We start from the raw sequence: 11,631 nt of genomic DNA on the forward strand, positions 1-11,631 counted from the left end.
CGCGCAGCAGAGCAGGAGGAGAAAACCAACGCCGCTCTCCAGAGATTGGCCGAGTGTGTTTTGCGACAGGAGACGGCGATGGCAGGATTAACTGAGGCAATGAATCGCCTGACCCAGAGCTCGACGGGAGAGACGAGACCGACCCCGAGCGCCACTGCCGCGGCAGCGCCCCTGGCAGCAGCGGTTCCCATGGCCGTCGCTCCAGACGCCAGGCTAGGCGCCCCGCTACGGTTCTCTGGTGAGTCAGGAGACTGTCGAGCATTTCTCACACAGTGTGAGATTCATTTTGAACTGCATTCACCCGCGTTTCCCTCGGAGCGCGCTCGGGTGGCATACGCTATTTCGCACCTGACGGGGGACGCGGAAGCATGGGCGACAGCGGAGTGGCAAAACGGCTCTTCCTGCGTGTGCACCTTCGCCGCCTTCGCCACCGCATTGAAACAGATCTTCCAGGAAGTCACCCCGGGACGCGAAGCGGCTCAGCGGCTGGTGAATATTCGACAGGGCGGCAGACCGACGGCGAAGTACGCAATCGAGTTCCGCACGCTAGCCGCAGAAGCCGGCTGGGACGCCACCGCACTGGGTGATGTATTTATCCGCGGACTCTCTCGGCGGGTCAAGGACTGCTTGGCAGCGAGGGATTTGCCCAGCAGTTTGGACGCTCTGATCGCCCTGGCGATACAAATTGACCGCAGGCTGGGGAGCAACGAACGGGAGCACCACCGAGAGGAAAGCCTGCGGGAGAACCGTCGACTTCGCACCACGAGCCCCAGGAGGGGGCAGCGTGAGCCTGGCGGACAGTCCGTTCCTCGGAACCCGGAAGTGGGACCGCAGCCAGAGGAACCGATGCAGATCGGCCGCGCACGGCTGTCAGAAGAGGAGAAGCGACGCCGACGCTCCCATGGACTGTGTTTGTATTGCGGTCAGGCCGGGCATCTTGCCCTGCGCTGTCCACTAAAAAGACATGGCTCATCGCTAGCACGGAGGGTAGCGGTGAGCCGAACAATTTTAGGTAGCGCCTCCGCTCGGTCATTGCCTACGGTAACACTAGTCTCCAGTACCCGATCCGTCCAGCAGGCGGTCCTCATTGACTCCGGAGCTGATGCCAGTCTGATGGACGCCGGACTTGTGGAGCGACTGGGCATCGCGGCCATTCCCTTGGCTTCCCCCGTGGAGACGGCCGCGCTGGACGGACGACGGCTCTGGAGAGTTACTCATCGAACTGAACCGGTAATAATGACCTTTTCTGACACTCACACTGAGAAAATCACGTTTCTAGTCGTAGAGTCATGCTACCACCCGGTGGTACTGGGCCACACGTGGTTGAGGCTACACAACCCCACACTGGATTGGCGCAAGGGGGAGGTGAGCCGATGGGATTCAGACTGCATGAACACTTGCTTTCAGCCCGCAGTCTCCCAACAGGCACCTGCAGGGGCAACGGCGACAACCGGTGAGGAGATCGAGCAGGCCGATCTGACGGGAGTCCCCGATTGCTACCACGATCTTCGCGCTGTGTTTAGCAAGGTCCGTGCGACTTCCCTTCCGCCCCACCGAAAACATGACTGCGCGATCAACCTGCGCCCAGGGACCACGCCTCCCAAGGGGAGGTTGTATCAGCTTTCGCCCAAAGAGACCCGGGCTATGAAGGAATATCTGGACTCCGCGCTGGCCTCAGGTATCATTCGTCCCTCATCCTCTCCTGCAGGCGCAGGGTTCTTCTTTGTGGGGAAGAAGGACGGTTCCCTGCGGCCCTGCATTGATTACCGGGGTCTCAATGACATCACTGTAAGAGACTCCTACCCTCTTCCCTTATTATCCTCCGCGTTCGAGTTGCTAGCAGGAGCTACGCACTTTACCAAGTTGGACCTCCGTAACGCCTACCACCTGGTTCGGATCCGAGAGGGGGACGAATGGAAGACGGCCTTCAATACCCCGAATGGACACTATGAGTACCTCGTCATGCCCTTTGGTCTGACCAACGCGCCAGCGGTCTTCCAGGCGTTTGTGAACGAGGTACTCGGTCCCATGATAAATGACTTTGTCTTTGTATACCTTGATGATATCCTGGTCTTTTCCCGCTCCGAGGAGGAGCACATTGCTCATGTCCGTCAGGTCCTCAGGAAATTACTCGAACACCGATTATATGTTAAGGCAGAAAAATGTGAATTCCATGCAGACCAGGTCTCGTTTTTAGGATTTATCGTCAGCAGGGACAAGATCGAAATGGACCCAGCCAAGACCCAGGCAGTTCAGGAGTGGCCGGTCCCACAGAGCAGGAAGGAGGTGCAGCGCTTCCTAGGATTTGCCAACTTTTACAGAAAGTTCATCAGGAGGTTCAGCAGTATTGCCGCTCCACTACACGCACTAACCTCATGTAAGACTGCTTTTCAGTGGACAGGCGAGGCAGAGGAGGCGTTTCAACGTCTGAAACGCAGTTTCGTCACGGCACCCGTGCTGCGGATGCCCGACCCACAGCGGCAGTTCGTGGTGGAGGTCGACGCGTCCAACTCCGGAGTCGGGGCCGTGCTGTCCCAGAGGGATCCCGCGGACGGTAGGATCCACCCATGTGCCTTCATGTCCCGCAAGCTATCTCCCGCGGAGCGGAATTACGACATCGGGGACCGTGAACTGCTCGCGGTAAAGGTATCTCTAGAGGAGTGGAGACACTGGCTGGAGGGGGCAGACCAGCCCTTCCTGGTATATACAGATCATAAGAACCTTGAGTACCTGAGAACGGCGAAACGGCTGAATTCACGCCAGGCCCGGTGGGCACTGTTCTTCAGCCGTTTCAATTTTCACTTGTCGTATCGTCCTGGATCCAAGAATGTGAAACCTGACGTTCTGTCTCGTCTGCATGACGCGCAGCAGGAACCAGCGGAACCAGAGTCCATCCTACCGCCGGGATGCCTGGTGGGGGCAGTCACCTGGTCGGTGGAGCGTCGGGTACGGGAGGCCAACCGCGACCGTCCAGTCCCACGCGGCGTCCCGCCCAACCGGCTGTTCGTGCCACCCGACCTCAGGGGAGAGGTCATCCAGTGGGCTCACGCCTCACTAGTAAGTGGACACCCCGGGGTGGCTGGCACTCTGTTTAGGCTAGGGGAGAGGTTCTGGTGGCCGACGGTGAAGAAGGACGTCCAGGAATACGTCGCCGCATGCCCCACGTGTGCCATGGGCAAGGCGTCGCATCAGCGACCGGCCGGTCTGCTGCGTCCTCTGCCGGTACCGCATCGCCCCTGGTCACACCTAGCCCTGGATTTCGTCACCGGTCTACCACCCTCCCAGGGGAAGACGGTCGTCATGACGGTGGTAGACCGCTTCTCCAGGTTAGCCCACTTTATATCCCTACCCAAGTTGCCGTCAGCCAAGGCTACGGCCCAAGCCATGCTCGAGCATGTTTTTAAACTCCACGGCTTCCCTTCAGACATTGTGTCGGACCGAGGGCCCCAGTTCGTCTCGCGATTTTGGCGAGAGTTCTGTTCTCTCCTAGGGGCTGAAGTTAGCTTATCGTCAGGGTACCACCCCGAGTCCAATGGACAGGCCGAACGGGCCAATCAGCAGTTGGAGGTAGGATTGCGGCTCCTCGCCTCCAGAAACCCGGGGTCATGGGCCAGCAAACTCGTGTGGGTGGAGTTCGCCCACAACACGCTGCCCTGCGCCTCCACCGGACTGACCCCGTTTCAGTGTGCCTATGGGTTCCAGCCGCCATTATTTCCGGCTTCGGAGGAAGAGGTCCGCGTCCCGTCGGCGCACGCCCTGGTCCAGCGTTGCCGTCGCACATGGTTGCAGGCACGGCGCACCATGTTGCGGGCACGGGACCAGTACAAGCGGGCGGCCGACCGTAAGCGGATACCGGGCCCAGAATACAAGGTGGGCGATCAGGTCTGGTTATCCACCAGGGACCTCAGGTTGCAGGCCCAGACCCGTAAGTTGACTCCGAAATTCATTGGTCCATATACGATATCACAAATTATTAATCCTGTTTCTGTGAGGCTCTCATTGCCCAGGACAATGAAGATCCACCCCACATTCCACATCAGCCGCCTCAAACCCTATCGGTCGTGCCCCATGGTTCCTCCCCATCAACCGCCTCCTCCTCCTCGGATCGTGGACGGAGGGCCTGTCTACACGGTTCGGGACCTCCGCGACTGCAGACGTCGGGGGCGGGGCTTCCAGTATCTGGTCGACTGGGAGGGCTACGGGCCGGACGAACGCTCTTGGGTGCCGGCCCGGGACATACTGGACAAGTCCCTTATCAGAGACTTTCATGCAGCACATCCTGAGGCCCCGTCCCCGGACGGGATGGGGCAACACAGCCACGGCTCTGCGGACGAGGAGGATTCCGGCGCTGGACCCTCCTCCTGATGTCCTCCCTCCGCCCACCCTGCTTCATCACCCGGGCGAGGGGGGGAGATTCGAGCCCTCCTCCTGTTTCCTCCCTCCACCCGCCCTGGGCGGAGGGGGGAGGGGCTCGTTGGCGCCGTGGAAGACGCCATAGGGGGGGGGTACTGTCATGATTCATGTTACGTGTCACATCCTGTTTTATTTTGTTAACTTCCTGTCACGCTCCGGTTCTCATCATCCACACCTGTTGCTAATTAGTAATCAGCACCTGTACTTAACCTCCACCTCTCACCCACACCAGTCGCCAGATTGTTAGTTCATGTACTCTTTCCAGCATTCTAGTGTAGCCATTCGTGTTTTGACCGTGACCGCCTCGACCATTGATTCTTGCCTGAACCCTGTTGATCCCGCAACCTGTGAAAGACCTGTGCCTGATAATCTGACCGTGAGTTTTTGCCTGATCCTTGTCTGTACTGTCGCCAAGTCTGCTCGTGTACCGAACCCTGCCTGGACCTTGATTCTGAGATTGCCTGCTCCTTTGTTTATTGCCTACTGGAACGTACTGTGTATGACCTGGACCGCCTGACTCTGATTCACCGAATAAACCTGCACTTAATCACATCTGTGTTTCTGCGCCGTGCATGTGGGTCCGACACCTGCCCAAGCCTGACAGAAGTGAAGCCAAACTTGAGGAGAATATGGAACTTCCCTCAGACTAAGGAAGCTTTTGGTCTTTGTCAGTTATCAAAAAATGCCAGTAAATTTAGAGCTAAACATTACAATACAGTAATACATACAATACAGTATAATTAAAACAAATAAAATATCCATGTGGATGTTGACTGAATGTTTGACTAAAGGGCGTTGTATTCATAACACCTGTAATTTTCTACTTGCTTAGACATAAATAACTTTATATTCAGTTTTAAACTACTTTACATTTAAGACGCTCATTTCTGTTCACTTCTAATCTGCCTGTGGGCCTGGATTACACATCACTGCTCCACCTGGTGCATGAATGTGCAATTGCAGGTCATTTCTTAAAAAAGGTTTAGGGGGCGTTAACAAGGCAGCCACGCATTAAGTACATCACAGTGGGGGGTCATGACTGGTGTAGGGGGGCTTGGTGGAATGGTACCTAAGTCATGCTAATGTCATGACAAGATCAGTGTGAAATCCTGCAGCAACGAGGCAACGAAAATTTGCCGCTCCATCTGTACACCATATGTCCTAATGTTTCCTGGTTGATACTGTACCATCTTAAATGTTTAGCAAAGGCCATATTAAGTCCCTATTTACAAGAACATAACTGAAATCATTAACAGTAACATCAGTACAAATACTTTAGTCAAGATACCTGCACAGGGAGAAAACTCTGATGTGCTGCATAAACCCAAAGAAGGTGAAAAACCTGCAGCAGTACAAATGTGAGAAACGTTAAGAGAATATAAAATCTAAAAAGTTTATCTTCATCTGTTTTTTTTAACAGGCAAGAAGCAGAAGAATCAAGGTATTGCATTGCTCTCCTCTAAAAAAATGAGAATTTCAAAAGCTAAATAGTTCATCTTTCCTGTGTTTTGCTTTTAACAGGAAAGATGCATCACTTACTAGGTTTATTACTGAAGCAAACAAACTGTTATTGTTTTGTTGTTGTTTTTAAATATCATTATGAGTCAGTGTCTACTGTAATGTTTGTTCATGTTTCAGCCCGCGCTCACTACGATGACTCGTGTAAGTCTCTCATGTCACATCATTGGCTATGCCATGTCTAGTGCCTTCAGCCATTACCCAGCAGAGCTGCAACAAGTGTTTTCTGGCATTTTGAATTTGTGTTGAGAATTGTTGAAGACCAGTTGATTTAGTCAGACCATTGTTTGGGGTCCACCGTTCATTAAGAAATAGCTACATGAAAGTGTTGCATCTGGATCAAACACATTCACTCAATGTAGCCTGCCTCTCGCCCAAAGACAGCTGGGATAGGCTCCAGCACCACCTGTGACCCTGCATGGGAATAAGTGCTAGAAGGTGGATGGATGTATATTTAAACGTGTAATTACTTTATATTCCCACCTTTTGTGTCCATGCAGACAGAAAAAAACAACAAAACCTAATGACTGATTACAACTATGTTTACATTTTTTTCACTTGTTTTTTTACTTTTTATGTGGCTACACTAAGGTTTCCATTAATTACTCCAGTGTTTGAAACAAGAAACCACACTTAACTAAATGTTGTACTGCTCCAGTATCCCTTGAAGTTTTGGTTAATTCATATAATAGCTGTTTGTTTGTTTTGTTTTATCTTACAGACATCCTCAGATACTCTGCTGGACCAGGTTGTACAGTAAAATTAAATTAAATTTTATAAATGAAAGGACTATTAACTCAACATTAACATTTATATATAAAAGCTTGTGTTTATTTTTGACTATCGGAATAATGTGTAGGAGTACTGTATAGTACAGTGTAAATGTAAGATATCTGAAAATTGATACCCAGTACTTTTGAATGTTTTATGTTGATGTCTACACAGCAACTGCCTTCTTATTTGTTTTCTTTTCTTTTTCATTTCACAGTTCATAAGATCACATACGGTACGTTAAACAATAAAAGCTAATGACTTATTACAACAATGTTAGAAATGTGTTCAATTTTCATCTCAGACTTTCTTCCATTCAGTTGTTTTCTTTCTAGTACACTTTCTGTACAGTATTTGTCTAATATGTGGCTATACTAAGGCTTTCATGACTTACTCCAGTGTTTGAAACGAGAAACCACACTTAGCTCAATGCTGTACTGCTCCAGTATCCCTTGAAGTTTTGCTTTATTCATACAATGCCTTTTCATTTTGTTTTGTTTTTTCCTACAGACTGGATTGACGGTGAAATGAGAGTATATTCATCTTCAGGTTGTATAGTACATTAGAATATTTTTAGCACATATGCAATTAGAATTTAGCAGCCATGACTTCATCAATGTCTTTAAATAAAATAAGGGTCACAGGGGCCTTTCCCAGTGTCTCTCAGGGTCCTGCTTTGAAAACAATTACAATAGGAAGAAATAACCCACTGAAATGACACATGAGAAGAACTCCAGCACTGCGTGACCCTTAGAGGATATGAATGAAAGTGCTGTTAAATTTTTTTAAACAACATGCAGAATTATTGATTTGACACACACAGTACATTGTCAAAATGAGTGAGTTGGGTTAGGCTCCAGCACCCTCGTGACCCCGCACTAGGGAGTAAGCAGTTTAGAAAATGGATGGATGGATGGGTCTTCAAGCTAACATATCTCTTAGTATCCACCTTCCAGTGAATTAGAAAGGAAACAGATCTTTCTGCAACATGCATTGACAAATGCACATGTTCATTAGCTTTAGATTTATTCATCCTGACATCCACGTCAACTGAAGACCAGTTGATTTAGTCAGACCATTCTTTGGGGTCCACCGTTCAATAAGAAATAGCTACATGAAAGTGTTGCATCTGGATCAAACACATTCACTCAATGTAGCCTGCCTCTCGCCCAAAGACAGCTGGGATAGGCTCCAGCACCACCTGTGACCCTGCATGGGAATAAGTGCTAGAAGGTGGATGGATGTATAATTAAACATGTGATTACTTTATATTCCCACCTTTTGTGTCCATGCAGACGGAAAAAAACAACAAAACCCAATGACTGATTACAACTATGTTTACATTTTTTCACTTGTTTTCTTACTTTTTATGTGGCTACACTAAGGCTTCCAATAATTACTCCAATGTTTGAAACAAGAAACCACACTTAACTAAATGCTGTACTGCTCCTGTATCCCTTGAAGTGTTGCTTTATTCATGCAGTAGCTGTTCTTTTGTTTTGTTTTTTCCTACAGACTGGATTGGAGGTCATATAAGAACATATCCATCTTCAGGTTGTATAGTACATTAGAACCTTTTAAGCACATATGCAATTAGATTTTAGCAGCCATGACTTCATCAATGTCTTTAAATAAAATAAGGGTCACAGGGGCCTTTCCCAGTGTCTCTCAGGGACCTGCTTTGAAAACAAGTACAGTAGGAAAAAAAAACCACTCAAATGACAAATGAGAAGAACTCCAGCACTACGTGACCCTTAGGAGGATATGAATGAAAGTGCTGTCAAATCTTTTTAAACAATATACAGAATTATTGATTTGATACTCACATCGTACGGTAACTTTTACAGTACACTGTCAGAATGAGTGAGTGAAATTTTTTAACTAAATATAATGACCATCTTCAAGCTAACATATCTCTTAGTATCCACCTTCCAGTGAATTAGAAAGAAAATTGATCTTTCTGCAACATGCATTGACAAATGCACATGTTCATTAGCTTTGGATTTATTCATCCTGACATCCACATCAACTAATTCTAGTTTAGTTTCACTGTTAAAAGGGAGGATTAAAATAGTAGTAGTAGATACATTCAGTACTTTGTCGTACATTTAAGGAACTGCCATTCTAATTTCTGCCTATACAGATATTACTGCTAGTCCTGCTTCTCCCCATGGCACAGTAGCTACTGGTACAGTATTTCATACATACAACTTTGTGTGTGTGTGTGAGTGTGTGTGTGTGTGTGTGTGTGTGTGTGTGTGTGTGTGTGTTCATACACTAGATTAGGAATTTCTGTAAAAATTAAACTATAAGGGTTACAGGGTTCACATGTTCAATTGCTTTAGATTTGCTCATCCTGACACCCACATTTAGTAGTTTATTTATTTATATATATATAATTATCAATATATTATATTGATAATTATATAGGAAATTGATCTTTCTAAAACAAGCATTAACAAATGCACATGTTCATTAGCTTTGGATTTATTCATCCTGACATCCACATCAACTAATTCTAGTTTAGTTTCACTGTTAAAAGGGAGGATTCAAATAGTAGTAGTAGATACATTCAGTACTTTGTCGTATATTTAAGGTACTGCCATTCTAATTTCTCCTTATACAGATATTACTGCTGGTCCTGCTTCTCCCCATGGCACAGTAGCTACTGGTACAGTATTTCATAACTTTGTGTGTGTGTGTGTGTGTGTGTGTGTGTGTGTGTGTGTGTGTGTGTGTGTGTGTGTGTGTGTGTGTGTGTGTGTGTGTGTGTGTGTGTGTGTGTGTGTGCGTTCATACACTAGACTATGAATTTCTGTACAAATTAAACTATAAGGGTTACAGGGTTCACATGTTTAATTGCTTTAGATTTGCTCATCCTGACACCCACATTTAGTAGTTTATTTATTATTTGACTGTTTTTTGCTGGTGTGGGTAAAAGGTGTGCATTTACTAAAAACTAAAGATCCATTGTTTAAGGTTTGAGGCAATTGTGATTTTTCTGATTTTTTTTTCCCATTTTGATTGTGATCATTTCATTTTTGCAGCAAACCTTTCTTCACTGCATTTAAAGTATGTGTAATTACGTATTGGAGGGAAGCCAGTGTTGGTCCTCATCAAACAAGTTCATTCTGTACAAAGGTTTTAATCTACTCTGTGTCTATAGTTCCTGTTTTGCACAGGTTTTTGATTAAAACTGAGAATCAGTCTCTTCCACTCTGCTTTGACGTCCCTGGAGACACTCGCCTTAAACTACTTCACCATCCCAGTGAGGGTCAGTAACGTTATTTTACCCATTCTATATCCCAGATAATGCAAGAAATACATACAAGAAAATACAAAAAAGGAAAAGGAAAGAATTTGGAAAATTTTGTTCGTATCATATTGTCATATCATTCCCCCGGTTTCAAGTGTGCTGCTGATGAACATCTGTTTTCATTTGCACCAGAGCTGTCTGTGATTGGTCTCCTGGATTCACCACCAAATACAGGATTCAAACTAATTGTCATCCACTTTAAGAATAGCCAGGTTGTTGAGCTGTGCCCTGACGGCCTCATTAAGCAACAGGTTCAAGGAGTTATGCATTACACTGGACAGAACCTTGTCTCAACTGAGTGAGTAGAATAAAGAATACCTGTAGTGGTAGTAGATATACTGTGGAAAAGCACCAACTTCACTCACTTTACGTCTACAACCACCTGCTTTCTCAGTAGTTTGATGTGACGTCTGGAAATGTCTGAGAGACAAACATGCTATAAAACACGCTTTGTATTTTTTTCTTTAGCATAACTGCTATCGGACGAGACAAGGAATTTGATGTTGCCATTGGAGACACTCGCATGGTCGTCTTAATTCATGAGGTGGATGGTAACAAGTTCCTCTGGCCGGTTTTAAGACAGAAGCCGTCAGACAACAGCATTGATGGGATTTTAGGTTTGTTTGAATGAATCAGAAAATGAGTCAATGTTTGCATCCATATGAGGTTTGAACAATCATTGAAGTATTCTCTACTTTTCCTCTTATATTATGTGTCCAGTTCTAAAGCCAGCAGTTTATGAGGAGGTGCAGCAAAGTCCCTCCACAAAGCTGAAGATCAGAGATCAGGAGATTGGTGTCACCAGGTACAGTTTGGTCTCATACCCTTTAGTATTGGACCACAGAATGAAAAGCTATTTAAAAGTTAACATTAGCATAAAGAACCTCCTTCTACACAAACATGACCATGTCTGTGGTTCCTTTGCAGATCCAGTGCTGTTGACTACACTATTTCTGCTGCCCCAACACTGGACTGCTGGTTCATGTCTGCTGAATCTGCTCTGCAGAGACGCCTGGATGATTTCATTGTTTAATCACCAGAAATATAAAATAAAGAAAAATAATTAATTCACTATAGATGAAAATTGCAAATCAATAAAACATATTTCAAACCTTTGCTTGTCTGAAACTTAATATTCATCTTAGATGCATAGGATGTGTCAGTCTCTACATTTATTTGGAATAATATTTAATCTTAAATTAACGAATTTGTTACCTTTGAGTTATATCAAAGTACAGTATATATTCTGTATATGTAAAACAAGAAATGTCAACAAAGGCCTGTTCTGGGAAACTGGAGATCATGACTGTGGTGACAGAATCTGGAAAAGGTGAATAGAGGTGATTTTGGATGATCTGGGCAGAACTTGCCGTACTTATTGGGAACTAATGCAGTTATTTGCAACATTGCTGATTAGAGCTGCAGATCCAGAATGTGTGGGAACAATTCCAATATTGAAAAAAGGACAAATGCTGTTTGTACATTTGAGTCAAACTTACATTCCTGCATATCCACTTGCCACACCATCTATTGGTACAGTATTTCATAAGATGTAAAAATGATTGGCTTCCAGTCACTGCATATTGTAGCCTTATTTATGTTTATCAAAATAG

General features: G+C 46.3%; 1 protein-coding gene across 1 annotated transcript in view; it reads left to right on the plus strand.

The window, feature by feature from the left end:
• Positions 1 to 11,134, plus strand: part of LOC114855156 (inter-alpha-trypsin inhibitor heavy chain H3-like) — a 28,006-nt gene extending 16,872 nt beyond the window's left edge. Inside the window, exons 15-22 of the mRNA XM_055509115.1 lie at positions 8,218 to 8,256; positions 8,846 to 8,890; positions 9,329 to 9,373; positions 9,869 to 9,976; positions 10,151 to 10,316; positions 10,487 to 10,635; positions 10,739 to 10,823; positions 10,946 to 11,134. Of these exons, the coding sequence (XP_055365090.1) occupies positions 8,218 to 8,256; positions 8,846 to 8,890; positions 9,329 to 9,373; positions 9,869 to 9,976; positions 10,151 to 10,316; positions 10,487 to 10,635; positions 10,739 to 10,823; positions 10,946 to 11,051 (743 nt within the window). The 3' untranslated portion in view covers positions 11,052 to 11,134. The remainder of the gene's footprint in view (positions 1 to 8,217; positions 8,257 to 8,845; positions 8,891 to 9,328; positions 9,374 to 9,868; positions 9,977 to 10,150; positions 10,317 to 10,486; positions 10,636 to 10,738; positions 10,824 to 10,945) is intronic.
• Positions 11,135 to 11,631: the final 497 nt, after the last annotated feature.

This window comes from Betta splendens, chromosome 5 (assembly GCF_900634795.4).
Source record: "Betta splendens chromosome 5, fBetSpl5.4, whole genome shotgun sequence".
Classification (NCBI taxonomy): Eukaryota; Metazoa; Chordata; class Actinopteri; order Anabantiformes; family Osphronemidae; genus Betta; species Betta splendens.